This window comes from Rhinopithecus bieti, unplaced genomic scaffold, assembly GCF_001698545.2.
Source record: "Rhinopithecus bieti isolate Rb0 unplaced genomic scaffold, ASM169854v2 scaffold_7212, whole genome shotgun sequence".
Taxonomy (NCBI): Eukaryota; Metazoa; Chordata; class Mammalia; order Primates; family Cercopithecidae; genus Rhinopithecus; species Rhinopithecus bieti.
The window spans coordinates 5,608,925-5,633,787 of record NW_016806198.1 but is presented as its reverse complement, the minus strand read 5'-3'; the positions used below and the strand labels follow the sequence as shown (position 1 = coordinate 5,633,787).

General features: G+C 37.2%; 1 protein-coding gene across 3 annotated transcripts in view; it reads right to left on the bottom strand.

Annotated features, from left to right (window-relative positions):
• DNAAF11 (dynein axonemal assembly factor 11) overlaps positions 1-24,863 on the bottom strand; it is a 94,945-nt gene that overhangs the window by 45,237 nt on the left and 24,845 nt on the right. For 2 of the 3 annotated variants that reach the window (XM_017875170.1, XM_017875169.1), the window contains exons 4-6: positions 17,682-17,854; positions 12,820-13,043; positions 6,322-6,501 (exon numbers count right to left, since the gene is read on the bottom strand). In XM_017875170.1, coding sequence (XP_017730659.1) covers positions 6,322-6,501; positions 12,820-13,043; positions 17,682-17,854 — 577 coding nt within the window. Of the gene's footprint in view, positions 1-3,639; positions 3,718-6,321; positions 6,502-12,819; positions 13,044-17,681; positions 17,855-24,863 lie in introns of all 3 variants that reach the window. The other variant, XM_017875171.1, reaches the window with a different exon arrangement.

The following is a 24,863-nucleotide window of genomic DNA, read 5'->3' as shown; positions in this document are numbered from 1 at the left end:
TGCCCGCCCCCTGCAGGTAGCCTAGATTGTGGGGATGGACCGCACAATCTAGGCTAATTCTGATTGGCTACTGTTGACCTCATCAAAGGAGGCAAGGGTGGGCATTTCACGGGAAGGACAGGTACGGTACATCTTAGGGTGTTTGGGCACAGCAGAGATAGGGAGGGCTGATAGATGAATGGGTATGATTACCTTTTAGAATAGAACAAAGAACCAGGAACCAAAACTCTTTGAAGAGGAACTATATGTTCTTAACAACATAACTGAATAGACAAGTCTTGAGCTCAGAGAAGAGGTTGGATTGAGTTGGGAGCAATGTAAAGAGTGTGTTTACAGCCATGGGATTTGGTGACAGCCATGAAGAGCTAATGCGAAAAGGAAGACAGCTGAGGAGTTTGCTATAGGGCACCCAAAAAACAAAACCAAAGGGATACATCAAAGCTTAGAAAGATGAGCAGTCAGTAAGGTAGAAGAAAAATCAGGAGCAAAGGGAAGAAATTTCTTTAAGAAGGATGGTACTGAACAATTTGATCCAAATCTGCTATGTCCAGTAAGACAAAGACTAAGAATTGAACACTGAATGTGGAAATAATATGGCTAAGGAAATTTCAGGATGATGGAATACACAGAAGTGGTTTCAAGAAGGAATGTGAAGTTAGAAACTAGAGACCAAGTGCAGACAATTCCATTAAATGGGGACAGAGAAAAAGCTGTGGCTGGAAGGAAAACCAGGGGAAGGGAGGTTGTTGCTTTTGTTTGTTTAAGACAGAGATTTTTAAAATTTGTTTGTACATGAATGAGATTGATCTAGCAGAGTGGAGAGAACTAGTGCAGAAGACCAAGGATAACTGAGCAACTAAGTCCTTGATAGGCAGAGGGGATGGAGTCAGGGTGCTTACACAGACTGATTTTGGATAGGAAGTTCACCGTCAGCAAGCAGAAGAGAGGGGAGTACATGGGACAGGTCCAGCTATGCTGGTAAATTGGATGTTGGGAGGAAAAGAAATCTCCTGATTGCTTTTTTTCTCAATGAAATAGGAAACAAGGTCCTCAGTTAAGACTGTGGAAGTGTCAGATGATGTTGGAAGTAAGGAGAAAGAAGGTACGAGAGCAGCCTGCAGGACAGTGGGAGAATGGACGGCCCAAGAAAATAAAAGAAGATTGCCAGAGTCCATTTGAGATCTGTGGTCATGAATTTAAGGTAAGACCAGCAAGTAGAGGTGAATGGTCTCCTCCAGCCACACATGAGGACCAGCCCAAGAGTGGGTAGTGTGCTAGATTTAAATAGGGTTGGGGTTTTGTGAGGTGACGATGATGGAAAGAGAAAAAAACAAGAGAGTGGAAGACAAATGACAAGGATTGATTTCTTTTTTCTTTTCCTTTTTCCTTGAGACAGGGTCTCACTCTGTCGCCCAGGCAGGAGTGCAGTGGCATGATCTCGGCTCACTGCAACCTCTGCCTCCCGGGTTCAAGCGATTCTCACGTCTCAGACTCCCAAGTAGCTGGGATTACAGGCGTGTGCCACCACTCCCAGCTAATTTTTGTATTTTCAGTAGAGATGGGGTTTCATCATGTTGGCCAGGCTGGTCTCAAACTCCTGACCTCAAGTGATCTGCCTGCCTCGGCCTCCCAAAGTGCTGGGATTATATGCGTGAGCAACTGCACCTGGACTGATTTCTGTGATGAACCATAAAACTAAAGCACGGCAAGAGAAGATGAGGGGTTAGGGGAGAGTAAGAAAAATAGGAGAGTGAATTATCTTATGGTCTTCACGGGGGCATGTGGTTGTTGGAATGGAGGAAGTTCCCCCAGGAACATAAGAAATGGTATCTAGTGAGACACTTGAGGTGAAGTTTCTGACGTGGAAGAGATATTGATGGTGGCAAATCTAGGAATGAAAACGAAATCATGTGGTTGACCTGAGCTGGAGAAGTGAGCTGGTTGGGGAACTGAGAAGCCAAGGCTTCTGGTGGATCACCTACACATTTGATAAAGTCATCACCAAGACTGATGATGGCAGGAGAGGCAGAGAGAGACACCAGTGTGGGTGAAAGATCTTCAATGAATTGAGAAGGCTGGGGTTGAGAGTTGATCAGGGTGATCTAGATGACTGTGGGAAGAAAGGGCAGGGGTGCTATATCTAGATGGCTTGTGCTTCAACAGAGAAAGGGAGAAAGATGGCCTGAAAGTGGCAATGGGCTGTAACTAACCCTTTGGTGTATGTGGTGAGGAAGAACAGTGGGCAGCCGCAGAAGTGAATCCTCTGCTTCAGTTAGTGAAAGAGGAGAAATGGTGGAGCCTTCAGGCTTTGCTGTCCAGGTTCAAGCTCCAGAGGGCACAGGGGTCCAAAAGAGGCGAGAATAAGTTGAGTTGGATCAGCGCCATTTGAGTATAAGATTCTGGACAGTGGTGCATGACCTAGGAGGGCAGCAACAGGGGATGATCGCATGTCTGGAGGCAGTGCCACTGAGGAGGTGGTGGGTAATCAGTTCTTCATAGAATCACCCTCAGTAGAACTGGTTTTAGGGGCAGGTGAGGCTGCAGTGTGTGGGAAGAGTGGTGGTCTTACCAGAGACACATGGAATTCTGGGAGTCTCCCTTGAGCTCTGTTGTAGGCTAAAGAGAGATGGCCTAAACTCGATTTCTGAACTCCATGAGGTCAGAAAGAAACCTGTCATAGTCACAGCTCTATCCCCAGGGCCTAGCCTAGTGTTCTGTCTTGCATTCCTGTCTGCTGTATGTGGGTAAGGGGAAGGGATTATAGATCTTATCATGGAAGTCACTAGAACTAGGTTAGCATGAGCAACTCAGAAACACCACCAATTAGCTGTGTGACCTTGGGCAAGTCACTCCACCTCTCTCAGGCCCAGGTTCTGGACATGTAAGAAAGAAATACTGTCTACCACCTATGATTGCTGTGAAGATAAATGATGCCCAGAAATAATTCAAGATTGTGCCTTCACCATGGTCATGACAGAGCAAATGAAATGATGACGGAAAATAGGTTTGAGTAATAAAATGAAGTGAATGAGATTTAGTCTGTAGGCTCTTTGGTCTGTATTTTTGACTACAAAAGGCTTTTCTGTCCTGCTTTTTAATTTCAAACTTTAAGACAGATAAAGAGGGTAGATTAGATATTATTATACTCGAAGATTTCCAGTTTGAGTATCTGTCCTCTATTAAATTCATTGAGGTTATTATATTGATTTCCTTCCCTAGCTCTCAAAGGCTTTGTATATGTGCTCCAGAGTATAAAGTAGATGTATAGACGGTACATCAGTATTCTCAACCAGCTTGCTCATGGCAGAGTTTTAAAAATTCATAAATACAACAATAATGTGGTGGCAATTTTCAGGCATAAAACTGTATGTGGTCCAAAGTTTCATGGGGTACATAAATAACTAAGATCTCCATATGCCAAGATCATTTGCTAGATGCCAAGACAATTATGCATTTGAAAACATAATAGATGTTTTCTCTTTAAATATGCACCAAATGACGTTATTTTTAGACTCATCAAACTTGTTAAGAGCAGTCAGATATATTCTTTGCAGAGCAAACCTGGAATTGAAACAATGATTGACCAATACCATTGATTGACACTTTTGGATCTTTAACTCTCTATCTGGCCTCACATACTTGGGCTCATTTACATTTAGGGCTTTCCCATCTTCAGTGATCAAAGTCCTGGGCGGTTTCACTTTCTTCTTTTTTTCACTTAAGATTGATGGTGGGTGAGAACAAGGGGCAGCATGGAAAGAAAAAATAAGCAAAGAGAATATAAAAGCAATCAATACATTGTTGTGAAACAGCTTTAAAAAAATCAATTGAGCTTTCGTGAACACACCAGCACTTCATTGCTCTGAAGTCCATTCCTTTAGTTCTGTGCTGGGAACTGACAATCAAGCCAGATTTTTTTATGTGGTTGTATCTGTATCTGTACAGCAAAAAAATGACCAAGACAATTTGCCAGATAATTTGAATGAGGGAAGAAAACTCCTTTTCATGACTGTCTATTAATATTTAAATAAGTCTATTTTATACATGATTTACCCAGATAACTGTCAACTCTCCATCTGTGTACAGAGCTTTAGCTAAAATACAACATTTAACATACCGATTGAATAGAATCTACTCAATATAAATAAAAATATCAGCACAGAAGAATCTATGTAAAAGGCTATTTCTCACAGCGTTATTTACAGTGGCAAACCCCTGGAACTGTTGTGAGTGCCCATCAATGGAGGAATGGTTGAATCAACTGTGCTTCATTCATGCTATAACGTATTTTGCAGCTATTAAAAAATGTGTTTGCTCATTACTTATTGATTTAGAAAAGTGTTTATGATGTCTTTAGTGAGAAAAAATATATAAAATATAAATACATATTTGTTTTACAAAAAGACCCCAAATCCTACACTTGCAGAGATAATTTATACAATTATAAAGGGTTAAAAAAATGTAGTGAGATCAACCCAAGCATGTTAACAACACTCATTACATTGAAGGGTTGGATAGGAGGTAAATAAAGGAAGCAAATAGTAGAAGATTAATTGAGTAACATGAAATTAAAATGCAGTATGTAAATTCTATTTAAAAGATTACTGGAAGTATATAGAAACTTAAATAGGCAAATACGGACAATATCTAGATCAGATGGAAAAATTTGTTTAGATGATGGAACTGTTGGCAATTCTTTGCCTTAAATTTCTATTGTAATTTTAATACAGATTTTGTATCAGTTAACTTTATTTAAGAAAAAATCATTCACATTCTTCCGTATCTTAAACTGGGCCTCCAGATCCAATGGAGTTAATATTTCAATGACTCAGGACAATTAAGGGGCATTCACAAGCCCTTGGCTTAACCCTACTCAGTGTAAAACAGATCAGAGTTAGGAATAAAAGATTTCTTTTGTCCCTGCTTACACCCAGTTAATAAAAATGGCAACACAATCAGAGGCAAACATCTCAGGGACTCACTGGATTGGCAAGTCTAAGGTGTCCAAAACATAGAGACTCAGATCTCCATCCAATTCAGCCTTACTTTATTAGGTGTCAGGGAGTAAAAAAAAATTCTCCTTATTTCAGGCTCAATACATAATAGATTAGATATTATTTATATATACCCACAGATATATAAATATAACATATGTGTGTATGGGTATATATGTAAGAAATATTTCACATTCTATAAACATGTAGAACTTCCATTTCAAAGGGCTCTTGAGTCTGCAAAGCACTTTCACATGTATGGATGGGCTCATCTGATTTTCTTAACAGTACAGTGGGGTAGGTAAGACAGGTATGATAATCCCTGTTTAGCAGATGAAGAACCAGATGAGGAGAAGTTACGTAGTTGCCAACATCACCCAGAGGGTAATAGTGGAGTCAGGACATGCATACATAATCTTATTCAATGGTCTTCCCAAAGGGCTGTGTGGTCCCTTAGTGTGAAAATCACTCACGTTTTATAAACAAGTATTTTAGGTAAAATTTGATTTTTGATTGTTATACCTCCCTGTATTTCTAATTAATGAAAATTTTATGAAAGCAGCTGAGATTTCAAATCTTTTTTACTTCTAGTTTCTTGCTTTTAGTTGTTAATCACAGGAAGAGATATTGTGTTTTGTTTCACTTGAGTCATTGCCATGTAGATTACTATATTTCAGGGCTAATTTATCACTTTCTCAAGCTCATGAATAATAAGTATTCCCATAAGTTATATATTTTACATACTAGACTTAAGCAATGACATGAAATGGAATGACACAAAATCTGTTTTTGAAAAATCTACTCTGAAGATAATAGCATAAAAATCCTAGTTTCTAACAAATCATCAAATTATAGATAAACAATTCAAAAGTGAAATCATAGTGTTAAATGTCGAAGAAAGTTGTATTAGGAAAATAAAATGTCTAATAAAACTAATTTCCAATTCTTCACTTTGCAAATTAATAGAACAGACTCAAAAAGGAGCCCATTCATTCCACAAAATGACCTTTTTCTAGACTAGAAATACTAATGTATGAGTGTACCCTAATACACTATTGTTGGGTATATTAAAAGTTGTAAAAAGCTAAAGACATACAAAAAACCTCTACCTACAATGTCATAATTCATGATGTTCTAAAGAAGGTACTTTGATATTAATGAATGTTAGCCAATACAATTCAACATAAAGCTATACTCAGGAAAAACAAAATCTATATATGAGTGCTAAAGGTTTAACACAAATAATGGGTTAAAAAAAAAAAGGCAATCATGAAAATATAGTTCATAAGTGGCTACTGCTTCCCTCTCATAGGAAAGAATGAAATACCTTAATTTTCCTGATTTTCCGTTGTTTTCCATGTGTCTAAGAGTTTCCAATCTCGATTCAGGAGTAAACAAGCAGGGCTTATTCCAGAATTCCAAGTCATCTTCACTGTTGTCTAATTTCTTTGTGTTGTGTTCCTCTGTGTCTGGTGCCTGTAGGTGGTCTTTGCTCTCTAAAGAGGAACTAGGAAAAACAGAGCACTTAAGAACAATAATGGATTCATGAGCTTCATCCTTAATGCTGGCCCTTTAATATCTACACACTTTTCTTATGTTATCTTCTTACCTTTGAATGATAAAGTGACTCTGAAAGACAGTCTATCCAGGCCTGGTTACCCTGGCCTGGATATGTAGTGAGATCAACCCAAGGTTGCTAACATTCATTACATTGAAAGGTTGAATGGGGCAGGCCTTCATATTCTATCATCAGGAATATTGAGGTAATCAGATTCCAGGGTTCACAGACCTGACTGCTAAGAATCACCTGGGGAGCTTTATAAAAAGTACAGATTCCTGGGCTCTCATCGGAAAGCCTATTCAGTAGATCTGAAGTAGTTCTGAAGTAGTAGATCTGAAGCCTGGGAATCTGTGTTTTATATTTTGCAGGAGATTCTGATGATCAGACAAGCAATCACCCCACCTCTAATCTCGTACCTGTCAATTACACTCTCCACACTACTCCCGGAGGGACTTTTCTAGCAGGCAAATTGGATCACATTATTTCTAGGTTTTTAAATGACTCTCTTATCTCCAAAATGTGCTTGTGGAACATATAACACTTTTTATAGTATGCCCTGTACTTAGTTTATTTTTCATGGATAACTTCTGATTATGTAGCTTTATATGGTAACAGGTCTCTCTTCCCTTTTATTCATGTTTTGCGAACTGTCAGAGAATTAAACAATGTCTCTATATGTCATCAAATGGCTATTATGTGAGATAGTCAACATTTGTTCAACATGGATCCCAAAAATATTTATTGAGCATCTTCTGTTGTGCCAGATACAGAGATACAACCCTGGCCTACACAAACCATGACCCTACTTTCAGGGAGTTCCTATTCTTGTGGCAAGAAAATGACATCATTCAAGCAATAAACATTAGGTATAGTCTCTCTCCCCTTACCTTTCCCTAGAATAGACACTTTATTAGATGACATTAAATGAAAAAAATTACATGATGCCTTTAATACCAACTATAGAAAATAGTGGTACTCAATACATGTTGGGTTTTGTTATTGAATGAGGTGACAAGAAAGGCTCCTTTAGTTGATCTTCAAACTAAAGACATTTTCTTCATTTTGACAACATCTTTTCAAATATATTTTCTTTATCTCAAAATATTGTGAAAGATATTTTCAAAGAGATGAACCAAAATACTAGAACATGAAATTTAAGTAGCATCAATAGAATATATAGTAAAATTCTGCTGTCTTTACAGATACAATGCAACTAAATATTTTAATAAGCAAAATAATGCAAATTGCTGAAAATAAATAAATTGTTTCGCTATATAGCTACAGTTCTTTATGGTATTGAAAGAATAATCTATGAAGGGTATCTATAATATTCTACCATATTCTAGATAATTGCCACTGAAATAATTGGTTCCATTCTCATTTAACCATTTAAACTATATTTTTCCTGGAAAGTGACTAATTGGTTCAATCTGGCCTTTTGCAATCTAAAATAATAATTATAAAAACATAAAAATAACAGTACTTAAGAAAAATTATCAGAGATATGAGCTAAATAACATAAGTCTCCAAGGCAAAATGTATATAAATGTGTGTAGCTGGTTGATGAAACAAAGTGAGCTCATTAGTGTATGATCAAAAAACTTTCTCTTCAACCACTGCCTTCAAACCTGCTCTCTCAGAACTCTCTACTCATCCATGAGCAGATCCCACAGCTCTATAGTCACTTTTAAGAACAGGATAATCTCAGCTAAACATTCACTTTCAGATACTAAAGGGTCTGAAGTTTAAATAAAAGTTCAGACCTAAGTTTCAAATCGAAGCCATTCCCACCCTCTCCATCCCATTCTCTCTCCTGGCCCTGTTTCAGATTGGGGTGTGCATGGGAAGAGGGACACCCTCTCCTACTTTTCATTGTCATCCATTCCTTCCTCTGAATCCCATACCACTGGGCCTCTTAGGTTCAGAGGCTTCCTGCCTTCAGAATTTAGAAGGTGAACATCTCTTATATGACCACTCCTATTATAACCTGGCTATTGCTACCCTCGCTGGGACCAATATCCAGATACTGGCTTTCTCTTCCTGCAAGCACCTTTGTCATTCTTCGAGACACTACAAGAACCCTCCAAGTATACTGTTCACTGTTGAGGTGGTCAATATACTTCCTGGCTCCTTTTGTGATAACTCCCCAGCTTCTGCCACTGATAATCCACCCCTTAGTTTCTTATTGCTGCTGTCCTATTGGACAGCAGCTCTTCAAGACAGCTCAAATCCAGCTCTTCTACCATGTCTACTTGGTCTATACAATATTCGCAAATCCTGGCTGGGTGGGGTGGCTCACACCTGTAATCCCAGCACTTTGGGAGGCTGAGGTGGGCATATCACGAGGTCAGGAGTGAGAGACTAGCCTGACCAACATGGTGAAATCCATCTCTACTAAAGATACAAAAATTACTCAGGCATGGTGGCACACACCTGTAATCCCAGCTACTCAGGAGGCTGAGGCAGGAGAATCGCTTGAACCCAGGAGGCAGAGGTTGCAGTGAGCCGAGATTGCATCATTGCACTCCAGCCTGGGAGACAGAGTGAGACTCTGTCTGGAAAAAAACAAAAAAAACACGTAGACATGTCTAAATCCTAATGAGTTNTATATATATATATATATATATTCACAAAATCCTTGTCATATGAAGTGTGAGCTGTTGCCATTAATACCTTCTTCCCTGATCCCTCTGCTCCAGGTCACTTTCTATCTTTTCAATTCTCCAGGCTGGAGGCAGGCTCTACCTAGTCAAGAGGTAAATGTTCATCTCCCTTTCTTGCAGCCTCTGATTCTCTGTAGTATTTCTTCTTGAAGCCTTGAGAGGGAAATAACCTTCTACTCCTCACCAACTAATTCAATGATTCAGGATTTCAATGATTCTCCTCCAGAATGTCTATGTTTCTGTTCAAATAGGCTAAATAGGGTGAGAATAGTGAAGACTTAAGGATCAGCCAGGTCTATGGGGGAGGCAAGAAGGCACCTGCAAGAAACCCCACTGTAACCTTCTACTAAAATACAAGGAACAGATCATTTTAACTTTTGTAAACTTTTAGAAGCCAAGGATAGTAAATTATCTCCAAGATATTGTATGTGCCTATTACATAACTTTGATGCAAAACAGCAGGAAAAAAATACAATGAGACAAGGATATTATAGCATAAACTCACTTATGAACACAGGTTCAAATATTAAAATAAGATATTAGCAAAATCAATGGAGCAATGCATTAGCAAATAATCATGAACAAAGGATGTTTATCCCAGAAATTCAAGGATGGTTTAATATTAGAAATTCTATTAATGTAATTCAACACAGTAATGGAAAAACACTATTATCTCAATAAATTTGGGGAAAGCATTTAATAAAAATCAATATAATACATGTGACGATAAAAGCTCTTCATCAACTGAGAATAGAAGGAAGCTTACTTAACAAGACCCAAAAACCCATAGCAAACATTATACTTAATGATGAGAAATTGCAAACATTCTTTTTAAAGTCAGAAACAAGATACAGATACCCACTCTTAACGCTACTATTCCACTCCATACTGGAGACCTTTGCAGGCAACATGAAGAAAATAAAGTAGAAGGAGAGGGATTGGAAAACAATTTTCAAGTTACTGCTTACAAACAATGTATTTTTCCAGTTAGAAAATGCAGGATTGCCTCTTTCATAAAGGTTAGCAAGATTAACACAATATCAGTATACAGAAATAATTTGTCCCTTTAAATATCAGCAAAACCAATTACATCTATTTTTAAAATCTCATTCTACAAGATACTTAGAAATAGAGACAATGAAAGATGGTTTAACACTTTTATAGTGAAAATTTAAAACCTCATTGAATGACTCAGAAGAAGGTCTAAGTAAATAGAGCTCTTCCAAAGTTCAGCAAGGAAAGAATCAATGTCATGAAGATGCCAACTTTCCCCCAATTAACACACAAATTAAATGCAATTTCAATCAAAATTCCACTAGGGATTTTTAAGGAATTTGATTAGCAGCAGATTCTAAAGCTCATACAGACAAGTAAGGAACTAAAAATAGCCAAGATAACTTTGAAAAATGAGAATATCTCCTACCAAATATCAAGATATGCTATAAATCTATACAAACTAAAGCCAGGTAGAAGTGCTCCTATGGAACAGTCTAGGGAACTCAGAGATGAACCCATGAATACATGGTTTGAAGGGATTAGTAAGGGTGGCATTTCAGATCAGTGGGAAAAGAATAGCACCTTAATAAATGGTACAGAGACAATTAGCTACCCATAGGAAAAACCATTAGTACCCTACCCTATACATTGGCAAAGGTTAATTCCACACAAAAAGGTACAAACAGGTATGGTACTGGGATAAAGAAGCATTCCATAAACAAGACAAAAATGTACAAATAAGTTAACTACATTAATATTTTTAAACTTCACAAAACACAAGCACTTATAATTAAAGACAAGTCACAGACTGGGAGAAGACACCTGTAAAGCACATAACCACCAAAGAATATATTTTTTATTTGTATCCAGAATATAAAAGAACTATCAATAAGAAAAAAACTTAACAACTTATTTAAAACAAGTAGGGGACTTGAATAGAGGATATCTGAATAACCAATAAACATATAAAAGATATTTAAAATATTCAAATTCACTAGTAACTATAGAAATGCAAATTAAATTTTTTAAAAATAGAGGATACTATATACTATGCAACACACTTGATTGGCCAATATTTTAAAATATATTATCCAGTATTGACAAAGATGGAAAACTCCTGTATATTGATATATTAGTATAAATTATTACAAGTACTCTAGAAAACAATTTGGCAATATGTATATAGTTGAAAAGATGTCATGATTGTTGTAGCAATGCCATTGCTAAATACCCTGAAAAAACTTTCATACCTGAACAAGGAGACAAGGGCAACATTGCTTGAATATCTCAACAAATGTTCAACATGGTTTTAAGAAATATTTATTGGGCATCTTTTGTTGTGCCAGGCACCAGAGATACAGCCCTGGCCAAGATAGACCATGATGCTACTTTTAGGAGATTCTATTCTTGTGAGAATTGGAAATGGGAATAGGGAAAACAACGTGCATGGCCAGCCAAAGAGGGATGGGTGTGTCCAGGTTGACTGGCTGGCACCACTAGAAGGATCGCATGTGTTGTTGGAGCTGCTGCACCTTCTGATTGGTCAGGGCAAGTGAAATACTGGCTATTAACTATTTTGAATATTACCTCTGGGATAAATTATAATTTATTCATCCCACTGGATATTATTCTATACTTAAAATGAATTAGTTTTACATGTCTTCATATGCATAAATCTCAAAAACCTAATGTTGCATGAAAAGCAAAGCTATAGAAAGATATCATTCATGCTAAACACACATACTCAAACTACTATTGTTTAAGGAGGCATACTTGTGAAATAAAGGTATTAAAAATATGAATGAATCAACATATATCAAATACGCACCAGCTTCAGGATAGCAGACACCACCAGGATGAAGAGAGAAATGGGATGAAGGGGAAGTACTTAAGGAGCTTCTACACTCTTAATATTTTATGTCTTATTTAAAAAAAGATCCAAAGCAAACATACAAACTATTGTCATTTATTAAATGTAGGTGGTAGAACTACAAGCTGCCTATATAACTATTTTCAAACATTTATGTATGTCTGAAATACTTTATAAGTATTATTTCCCCAATTTTAAGGGATTCTGTTATCTAAATACCTTACACTTTAACTGTATGGAATCAAATCAACTGACTATAGTTGCAATTCACTTAAAATAAATAAACATGAAAATTTTAATTTAAAAAAGTTATTAATCGCATTAAAATGTATTCAGTATATAATTAAGAAAACAGAATGTTGTATGATACAATTAAAATTATTCAAATTATAATAATGTGATTTGTATTTAACTTTTCTAAAATACTCCTAGTTTGTAAATCAAAGTACACCTGTTAATTCATCTTTTCTGTACATATTTTATGGATTTTCCTGAGAATAATTTTAGATGGAAATTAAAGTTGCTAGTTTAAAAGGAATTTTCCCCAAGGAAAGAAAGCCTTACAGAATCGTCATAAGCAATGGGATGCTCATATTCTTCCATCCAAAATTCACATCATATTTTATTCTTCAAATGAATCTGGAATATAAGCGTACTGCAAAGAACTTGGAAAGAGAATACAGTTTGCTGCTTTTAACAAAAGTTGACTAGAAAGTAAACTCATAATTTACATACAGAGTAGCATTGATGTCTGTGTCCCAGCGTCCGCCAAAGCCTGCGTTACTTCTCTTGTCTTCATTTTTAGCCTCTTCTTGGTGTTTCCTCTGAGCCTCTTCCTTGAGTTTGGCTCGTTTAAGACAGTGATCTTTTTCCTGCTCTCTGATTTGTGGTTCAATGACTGAATACTCCTGCAATGCCTTAATCCTTTCTGAAGGCTCTATTTCTTTACCATCCAACCACTTAAACAAAAAACAATAAATATAGTACAATTGTTCAAAAGTAGCAGTGTGAATCAGCCCCAGGTTGATTTCAATTAGAACTTTTGAAACTTAGAAATAATAATACACCATAGTGATAGAGAATTAAAACAATATAATTAATGGGAAATATCAGAACATTGTTCTAAATCAATGTTTATTTCATACAATTTACACAGTTTTAAAAATACCTTTACTGGTAATAATAATGATTAGGTCTTCTGTTAAAAATGATAATTAATACAAACTCTCAACATATTTTATGTTAATTTTATAATTGCTCACTATGTCAAAAATGTCAATGCTTAAGTCAAATCATAGCTTCAAAGTACAACAATGGCACTTCTCAAAAGCTCTCTACAGAAAAAAAAAAGGCCTTGAATATTACGCATGATTTGGCTCTAATACAAATGAGCCCATGTTTCCACCCTTAACAAGATAGATAGGCTATTGTTACAGCATTGTTTACATCTGATACTTCAATTATGATTTTCCAAAGCAAGATATTAAAATAAAAGTATCAATTAAAACCTAAAATGTTAGAGCTAACAGTTTAAAGATACCTATTTATCTACCCTGCCTTATTCTGCAGAATGAGGTGAGGTATTTAGGAAGGGGTGGTTGGAAGATAATGGTTCCCCAAGAATGTCCATGTTCTAATCTCCATGAATGTTACCTTACATGGCAAAAGGGGCTTTACAGGTTTGATTAGGTTAAGGATCTTGGATGATCAGGCTGATTCTTGCAAGGACCTTATAAGTACAAGAGAGAGACATGAGTGTCAGAGTTAGGGAGAGATATAAAGTTGGCATACTGATGCCTTTGGAGATGGAGGAAGAGGCCATGAGCCTAAAAATGCAGGTATCCTCTAGAAGCTGAAAGGGGCAAAGTAAGGGATTCTCTCCTAGAGTCTGAAGAAAGAATAGCCCTGCCAACACCTTGATTTTAGCCCAGTGAAACCATTTCAGGCTTTTGATCTCCAGAATCATAAGGTAATACATTTGTATTGTTTTAAGTCACTAAATTTGTCTCAATTTGTTACAGCAGCAATAAGAAACATATAAAAGGGGAAAAAATACACAGAAAGATTTAGTAAAATACAAATTAAAAAATTATTAGAATCAGCTGAATTATAAGTCAAAATTATGTAGAGATTTGGTAAAAAGATAATTCCAAATATGCTTTGGTCATAAGAACTGATATGGTTGCTATAGACGGGCTGCAGATTTGGTTCCGAGCTTCGTGGCAGCCAAAGCCAAATAGAAAAACATAATTAGTTACACAGTTTTCATGGTCTTTAAGGAAAAAATACAGTTTGTAGCTTCCCTCTAACATGCAGCTCTAAAACACATTTCTAGCACAGAGTTTCATAATGGAGACCTTGAGAGATGTCAGGCATTGTTTCTCTAGAAATATGTCCATACAGTCACAGGTTTCACAAGGCTGTTTCTTGTAGTGTCCTTCAATAAAGGCATCCTCATACCATTATGTATGAGACCATAATGATAAACCCAATGCAATAAAACCTATTATTTAATGTATTAAGTAATTGTGGTCCACATACTTAATCTGATCTAGTTTAATACAGGGTTGGGATCAAATCAATTTGGAAATTTTGGGATAAATGAAATTTACTTTTTTGTAAGTATACATAAGTAAATACACTAATATACAATATATGAATCAACATAATTATAAATATATTTACTTATATAATTTAATACTGATATAAATACAGCCTTTCATAAATTGCTGTTAAGCTCATCCAATTTTGCTAGTACTTTGTCTCATATTAATTTTATTTATAGTATAATTACATATAAATAGTATATTAGCCTAACATAAATACTTTATATATAACTGCTGTATTATAAAAGCCTAGAAAACTCTAGCCCTTATTAATGATATTTCTTTCGACTGGATTTTTTGCCCAACAGAACCCTGGGGCAGCAAGGTCGATCTTTTCTTCCTTGTAATTGAAGTACATTGATTGGACTGATTGATTGATTGATTTCTGTCTTATAAACGATTTAAGTTCTATTTTGACTTAATTAGCACTACTAGTCCTAAAAGCTATGACAATTGAACCCTCTGTCACATTACTGACAGGAGGCAAAAGACCTCATATTAATAACTAATGACGGCGGCTCAAGCCTGTAATCCCAGCACTTTGGGAGGCCGAGACGGGCGGATCACGAGGTCAGGAGATCGAGACCATCCTGGCTAACACGGTGAAACCCCGTCTCTACTAAAAAATACAAAAAACTAGCCGGGCGAGGTGGCGAGCGCCTGTACTCCCAGCTCCTCGGGAGGCTGAGGCAGGAGAATGGCGTAAATCCGGGAGGCGGAGCTTGCAGTGAGCTGAGATCCGGCCACTGCACTCCAGCCTGGGTGACAGAGCAAGACCCCCTCTCAAAAAAAAAAAAAAAAAAAAACTAATGACAAGTTTGGGACTGTACCTCAGCATCTATTCTAGGAACCTGACTTTTTTTAGTGATTTCTGTTAGTCTGGAAGGAACCAACCCTATCAACATCTTGAACTTGAACTTCTGGCCTTCAGAGCTATAAGATGACGTATTTCTGCTGTTTAAACCATCTAGTTTGCAGTACTTTGTTACAGCAGCCCTAGGAAAATAATACATTTATTAACACAATTCCTTTCAAGCAGCTCACAAGCTTTCAATGAAATGGTAATTAAGATTCTATAGTATATCAAACTATTTTAAAATATTAATAAATATATGAATGCTATTTTTCAAAAAGGGGTTGTTTTCTATTGAAGCAATTGATTTGGAGAAGTCTTTCTGAAAGGAAAGACTTGATCCAAAGCCTGTAATTTAACCCAGAGAGAAGCAGTGAGTGTGGGTATAGTGTGAATGGTGGAGACATCAAGGTCGGACTCATGTAGGTTCAAATCCCACTGGTGTCACTTGCCAGATGTGTCAGCCTAAACAAGCAGCATTAACTCCCCGAGCTCTGAATGCACCTAATTGTCTCCCTGAATAGGTCTGGGAGGATCAGAAACACTGTGCACAAAGTACCTGGCACAACCTCTGACCCTGTCTGCAGCAGCCATATGATGGCTCTCACACTGCTAGCCTGACCAGGCTCAGCTGCGGCACTGACACAGGCTCAGCTGTGGTGGCCATGAGGACTCCTGGACCCTTAGCCCTTCCAAGGGCATGGCTCACAACATTACACTACAAGATCTAGTTCTATGATAGTTTGGGTCTCATCAGCTCATTTTCTAGGAAATCACTGTATAATAACGATCAGTTTAGGTTACATATGAGACAATTTATTATTTATTCTATATTCAATTACCTGAATCACTCATTCTCTTAATCTGAGAAATTTTACATTAGAAGAAATGTATTCCATTAATCCAGCAGTCAGCAGTCTCTTGACCGCAGAGAACACAGAAGTCTAAGAAACAAATATCCTTTGAGAACTGAAAAAATGCCTGTTGCACAGGCAATGTATCCATGCATTCTCTTTCCAGGAACATGGAGCCACATGCAGGCTGGGAACTCTTGGAATTACATGAAACTTAACATTGCTATTTTAATATTCTCTGTTGTATGATTTCTCAAGAAATAATATTTTTTCCTCAGTTCTAAAATTATTTGATTGGAGGGATATGGTATAAGAGTAACATAAACAGTCGTGGTTGTCAAACGAGGTCCCTGCACCAGCACTTACAGATTTTGTTAGAAATGTGAAATCTCAGGCCCAATGGCAGACCTGACCCAGAAACCCTGGGGGAGGAGCACAGCAGTCTGTGTTTTGAAAAGGCCTCCACGTGTTCTGATGCACACCAAAGACTGTGAACTTGCCGGGCACAGCAGTTCACGCCTGTAATCCCAGCAGTTTGGGAGGCTGAGGCAGGTGGATCACCTGAGGTCAGGAGTTCAAGACTAGCCTGGCCAACATGGTGAAATCTCATCTCTACTGAAAATACAAAAGGAGGTGGGTGTGGTGGCACATGCCTGTAATCCCAGCTACTTGGGAAGCTGAGGCAGGAGAATCACTTGAACCTGGGAGGCGTAGGTTGCAGTGAACTGAGATCATGCCATTGTACTCCAGCCTGGGCAAGAAGAAAACAAGAGTGAAACTCCTTCTCAAAAAAAAAAAAAAAAAGAAAAAAAAATTAAAAAAAGACTGTGAACCACTGCAACAGAGAAAATGTTAAGAAAAAGCAATGATAAAAAATAATAATTATAAAAGCACAGTAGCTTAAGACTATGTAATACAAAGGTACATAGCTGTAGCTAATTCTAAAACCCTAAACTTATGGTTTGCTACAAGTAATAATGAATTCTAATCAGTAATGATGAATGTTCTTTGTAACTATGATTTCAACTCATTGAGAACAAGTCAAATTAAGTTCTGTATGTTTTGGATGAGAAAGGTGAAAAATATGCAATTTCTTTTTCAGGGATTTATTAAAACTATTCAAACAATATTAAAGGTCTAGCCATTCAGATAATTACTTTGGGCTCTTTGGAATATTCCATTATCTGAAACAACACATTCATTGTTGCTGCAAGTAAAGCAGGAATTATTGTAGTTGCTCATGCTCATTTCTCTGTGATTTCTGCACCATTAAAATAACCATACCTTTAATTGTGGAAGAGTTGCTACCACGAACTCTCTATAGTGGTCAAAGGAAGCACATGGGTTCCCCATGAGAAAGAGCTCTTTCAGATGGATATTGTGCTTCAAGGTTTTAATGCTGCTCAGCTCTCCAATGAAATTTACAGTCAAGTCAAGTTTTGCCAGCTCTTCGCATCCTGTTGAGAAAAATAAAATGAAAACAAAGCAAATAAAGAAAAATCACAGTGGTAATAAAACATGTGTAATAGCACATAATAGAAGTAACAGTTGTAGAATTTTCAGTCTGCTGATTTATTGCATTGCTTACCATGAAGTGATTCTTCAGAAATATCAACTCAAAGCCTTCATCTTAACTTATTTTTCGATTTCTGTCTCCCCTTATTTTCACCCTCTGAGTCCTTCCAGCCAGGAGAAATCACTTTCCCTGCTCACCACAAGACTGGCTAATTTTTTTTGATTTGGTCACTATCTGGCATGAAAAAAGCAAAAGTATAAGCTGCTACTACAGTGGGTGCTACCTCAGAACAAAACTCCTACTAGAGAGGGTACCTGGAACCTGTCCTCTTGAGTTTTAGCAGGTCGGTAGGACATATTTCATCTTGGAGGGTGATAGTGGAAAGTTTCTCCAAAAAGAAAGGCATTTCATAAAACCAGTGTATCAGAACCAATATTTGCAAAGTCACCTAGCAGAGAGAGAATGGCTCTAAGGCCACCAAGAACTGAACTGAAGGTATTAACAAAAGTGAAGAATAAGATGTTTTGATGTTCAAAGGAATAATAGAAAAAGGGTGAGTCACTGAAGTAGGGTTTTATAGTAAATCTGACCCATCCACTTTCATTACAGAGATAGCCAGATGCTATAGAAACTGGAATCGAATCTAAATTTGAATTTGAATTAATCCCATCATTCACATTCCATGCAAATTTGGTGGCTAGGAGTCCAGACTTGGGAATTAGACAGATAAAAGTTCAAGTGCTTCCTCTACCTCATCCTTGCTAATGTGACCTTGGGTAAGTTACAAGCTTCAGCCTGCTCATCTATAGAATTATAATAGTATTGGTACCAGAGTCAGAAGTTGTGAAAATAACATAAGATGACTCATGTAAAGCGCTTAGCATAATGCTTGCCACCGAGAGTGTCTGTAAACATGAGCTATGATTAGAATAGCTCAATGAGCACTCTAATTATCATATGACTTCTTGGACAATGTACCTACAGGGAAAGAAGCAAGCACAGCTGTCTCATGAGCAGAAACCTTATAGTTTATTTCTGTGAACTAAGAAGAGTCGACCTAGTTTAGGCAGCAGGCTTTGTGGGCTGGGTTCAATATAAGATTATCTCTCACTATGACTGCTTCATGCTTGTGGGATTAACATGGCAGATTTTGCAACCTCCAATGTCTAGAAAGCCTTCCCCAGCTAATACCCCAGGTCCACCTTGTTCTGCATTTATTTCTTCAAAGTTCTATACACCTTTCCATTATGATTCCTTATTATGTACTTTTTTGTAATTTTTTGTGGCTATATAATTTACAGTGAATTTCAGTTCCTGATGGATTAATGTCATCAATATGAATTTGATTTGGATTGGTTTATAGCTATGCAACTGTCTCACCTTTGGTGAGGTTTCCTCATTTCTGAAGCCTATATAATGGAATCAACTTCATTAAATGATGGTGTTCTCTCCCTGTTCCCTTATTCTATCACCTGACTCAATCTTGTCCAGAATTTCATGTTTTCTTCTTACTAAGTCAGACCCCAAGCCAATCTCCTCCAAATAAGCTACCTCTATCTTAGAACTTTCAGATGTATGACCTCACTCTATATCCATCTATCCATTCATTCATCCACCCATGCGGGAGTTACAGGGTGCCTGCTACATAGATGTTGCTAAGCAAGGTCTTTAGAATAAACTGATTTAAAAAAAAAAAAAAAAACATAGTCCCTGAGTTCACACTTATGTCTAACATAGAGAAAATATAAAAAGAGAAAAAAAAACACAAGGAAAAGAAAATTAAATGTGCAAACACAGAATCCAGAAGTAGGCAATGCCCATTAGACATTGAAAGCTACCCTAAACCTGTATTCGTTGGTTCTTTCTCAATTCCCATTCATTGCTCAACCCATTGTTCCTGGCATTCTATAAGATCTGCTTCTCTAAAGGTGACCAAGGACCATGATATTAGCAGTCTAATCGACCTTCTTCAACCCACTTTTCACTAGAACAATCTGCTGCATATGGCACAATTATTCATGAATTATCTCTTAAAATTCTCAGCCATCTTGGTAACAGTGATACTACTCTCTTCTTGTTCTCCTTATAATGTAGTCTGTTCTTCTTCATCTCTTTCATAAACTTCTCTATCCCTTCAATGGTGATATATCCCAGAGTTCCACCCTTGACCCAGTATTTTCTGTCATCATCTTCTTGATGACAACAGTCATGGTTATTGGTTTAACTAACCCCAGATTCTGATGATTTCCAAATGATAACCCACTATCTGAATATCATACTCCTATTTCCAAATGTCTGCAAGACATATTACATTCAACATGTTCAAAATGGAATTCTCCCTATTTCCTCTTATTCTCTATTCCTTAACACAGCTTCTCTGCCTTGTTTACGTCTAAACTCTTTCAATACCATCACTATTTTGGTTTTAGACATGAATTTGATACATCTAAGGGTCAAGACATAAATTTAAAAGTTAAATTACTCTCTTAACTCCTTCATGTCATTAGCCAAGCCCCAGAGACCTTAACTCCTAAATTTTATCATATACTTCCTGTCTACTATAATCCTATTATCCATACCCCAGGTTCTTATCACCTTTTGCAATGAAATATGGTAATAATCTCCTTCATATACTTATTTCAAGAATATAAACAGTTTGAAAGAAGGAAAGAATAGACAAAAGTAGGAAAAGAAAAGAGGAGTCTGGAACTTCTTGATGTACTACTAAGCAAGAAAGTACTCAAAGAAAGATAAGAACATTTTAAAATGTCAGAAGAGTCTACTTGGAAGGGCTTCTGTAGCCAAACCTGGGACATTGTGATCATTAAACTAAGTAACGGTGGTAACATAATTTGTTGAATAAAAGCAGAATCCATGAGTCCATGCCAATATAAGAAATATAAATAAATTGGGGGAGAAGGCAAAGCTTTTTCTTAAAGAAGAATGTCATCTAATAAATGAATGATGGAATGAAAACAAGTCATTAGAATGTTAAAACCAGTGCATGAAAGTATGATGAGGAATAGGATATTTACATAATGTTCAAGTATCTTCCCACAAATTACTCATTGGTTAAAAGTGAAATATAGTAATGTTACAGTAGAGAAACCTGGTAGACATTGTCTTTTCTTTGGTTCTTTTTATGGCAGTCAGATACTCTCTAACACACCATATTGTTTCATTTTAATTTTGTGTACCTCCTTTGTCATATTTGATGTTTTCCTTTTTTTGTTTGAGTGTTTATGACCTGTCTTCCCCATTAGAATTTAAGCTCCATGGAGAGGGGAAGATTGACTTGTTAATTACTTTATTTCCCACACGTAAAAGATTCCTTGGCATAAGATAGAAGGTCAAGAAATACTTGTAGAAGAAATGAAAAGACTAGAGGAGGAAGAGAGGGAAGGAGAAAAGAAAGAATGAGAGAGAAAGACAAAGAAGGAAAATGGGTAAGTGCAGCAGATAAGTCAACAGATAGATTAGTTAGTTGGCTCAGGTGAAAACTAAAGGAAAGACGACTTTAAAGATAATTGAGCAACTGAGGGGAAAAATGGAATTGACAAGACTGAGTGTAGGTGACTATTATAGTTGGACATTAAATTCTAGTAAATATAATTACATGATATAAAATAAATAAGCACATGTAGGAAGAGACTCAATGTAGAAAAATGGTTAAGCAAACTCTAATACATCTATTCAATGTTTAATGTTATAAGGACATCTAAAATGATGGTTATGAAAACTATCACAGCATGGAAGAGGAGAGCTCATGATATAATGAAAATGGAAAAAGCAAGATATAACATTGCCCATGCGCCAAAATTACAACAATGTAAAAGGCAGAAAAATAAATACAGCAAAATGATAATAGCAATGGTGGAATTAAGATTAAACATCATTCTATTTTTCAAAATTTTGCAACATGGTTATAGTTGGGAATTTTTTAAAGTATACAAATAGATAAAATACATAAAACTGACAGAAAACTAAGATATAAGTTAGCATAGTTTTCTCAAATGTGATAAGTATGCTCCAGGTACATAATAAGCTTATTAACTACATGGCTAATATTTATTTGCTGTTGACTATATTAAGCTCTTCCATACACAGTATCTTATTCAATCCTAACATCATGCCTATGAGAGAAATATCACAATTACTATCTTTATTTGAAGGTCCGACAGCTTAGTGTGGGCACTTGGCTCCGAGATGCCCATCATTATGTGCATGCATGCCATTTCTCAGGGAGAGATGGCATTGAATCCTTCGCCTTCTCTCTGCATTGGGGCTGGCCCCGGGGACTTGCCTGACCAACGAACTGGGGCACCACTGAAGCTCTGGGGCTGCCTAGATGTCTGAAATGCTCACACTGGAAGGACTGCCCTACAAACAATTGCTCTGGGACATGTCAGAAGCCAGATCAAGTGTCTGGCTACCTTTACTCCACCACGTTCAGAGACCCTGAGCCACCTGGAGAGTCGTAAAGGCAGTGAGAGAGAACAAAACCCGCTTCTGTGGAAAGAAACACGCCCAGAAGCGGCGCCAGATGGTAACTGCAGCAACCATCTTGGAGGTGGATCCTCCAGCAACGGCTGCTTCTGGGATCTATCTGGCAATAGATACTTGCAACTGCAATGCAAATGAGCTAAGGAATTACCAAAATTTACACAGCTCCTAAATGGATGAGTTGGGATTTGGACCCAGGTTGGCCCACCTGAAAAGATTCTCTGAACTGATATGTTAGAGCAGCGGTCTCCACCCTTTTTGGCACCAGGGACTGGTTACATGGAAGACCATTTTTCCACGGATGGTGGGGTGGGATGGTTTCGGGATGAAACTGTTTCACCTCAGATCATCAGGCATTAGTTAAGTTCTCACAGGAGCACGCAACCTACATCCCTCGCAAGATCAGTTCACAATAGTGGTCTGCTCCTACCTATGAGGATCTAAAGCAGCGGCTGTTCAGACAGGAGGTGGAGCTCAGACACTACCGCCCTCTTGGCCCACTGCTCACCTGCTGTGCGGTGGCTTCCTAACAGGCCAGAGGTATCGGTCCTCTGCCAGGGTTTGGGGACCCCTGTGCTAGACAGTTTCTTTGCTAGTGTTAGCTATTCATTACTAAAATATCATCATCATCTTCATCTTAAAATTCTCAAGCTGCAATTCTGTGGAACACATATTTGAGTCTGTAAGTAAAAGCAGTTGTCACCAGCCAGCAGAGGTGTGGCCCAGGACTGACCTGCCCAGAATTCATGACACAGGTGGAGACGGGCAGACCAGCTTGGAAGAAGGCGGGAGGAGGCAGGTGGGATAAGAAAGGCCAGAGATTAGATGTGGGAGACTTGGGCAGCAAGTGTAACATCTCCTCCCAACACAGAGTTAATTCAAAAGACCAGTCCCTGTAAATGGGTCCATATCCGATATTTCATTATGATATCCTGTTAATGTTATATGAAAATACACAGAGGGTGGGTAGGAGAAAATTGAGAACTTTGTGGATGGTGTGAGAGAACAAAATCTGCATCTTCCACACTGGGAAGTCAATAGATGACATCTAAAATAGGAATATCAAGAAATAGCAGATAAGCATGATGTAAGTGCAATACTTGGGAGATAAGCATACCACTGAGTGCATTATTTAGACACTTGTAATAGAACAAGCAAGGGAAATTGCGAGTAGCTACCTCTAGGCAGTAGGACTTAGAGGTCTGAGGGGATTGACAAGGGACATAAGTATAGCACTGTGACCTTGTGAACTATTATATTACTATGCTGAAAATATTGATTGTGCAAAAGATAAATATCCAAAATGTACAAGAACAAATACATGCTTTTATATATTCTAGATTTACTATATAGGTGAAAGAAATTCATTAACTTCACATCTTCGAAAATAATTATATAAATGAAAGGTAGAAACAAAATCATTATTTCTATTAAATTAATAAAAACGTGGATAATATTAAAAACATATATCGGCAAGCCTGTGACATAAGAGTTATACCTTTCAGCATGCAGTCTGTCAATATATAAAATAGGCTTTTAAATTATTTTTTCCTCCATTGCTAGAATTTCATCTGGGGGAAAAAAAGTCTGAGCCAAATATCTCAACTGGAAACAGAGGTAACTCATACAATTCTGTTCAGAACAGTTATATTCATAATAACAAACATAATTAAAAACACCTCCAGCACCAAACAATAAGGTTGCATTTAAAACACATCAATAAACTTGATAATGCAGTTGTTAAATTATAAAAATGTAGACTCAGTCACTATATGAAGGATGTGTATAAAACTATATCTATAAATAAAACTAAGTCTATATCTCTGTTTGTATGTTTATTTTACATTGGCAAAATGACAGATGAATTTTATAAATGTGGAAGATATATTTGGGGTAAACTGACTTAAGATAGGTTAGGTGGCATTTCTTAAGTTTAATTTAGCAGGCTCCGGAAGACATTTTAATTACATTTTTCTTTCATATAAGAAAAGAGTGACATTTGAAAGATTCCAATGAGGTAACAATGTCATATATCTTTGGATGTTGCTATAATTTTGTAGATAAGGAATGCTCCAAATGTTCATTATATTTTTCAAAGTGTCAAATCGTAATGTCTACTTGGCCTACAATTAAGAAATTAAACTACGTTTGTCATCCTAAACATGAACAATTCTTGGCAAACTGACCAAGCTTGAGAAAATCTCGTCTCTGGAGTTCGACACTGCTTCCTTCTGTGGAGTCCCAGCCTCTATCTCCTGTTCTGCGGAGATCCAGCTCAGTGACCCTCTGGCATCTAAAAGTCACGGAAATCAACAATACTGACTGCCCAAGGTGGGTGGGGGAGCTCATGCTATGGGAAATTCCACCTCTCCTTCTAGGTTAGGGTAAGAGATGGAAAACAAAAGCACTTTATTCTACCCTGGTGAATCCTCAACAGGAGAAAAAAA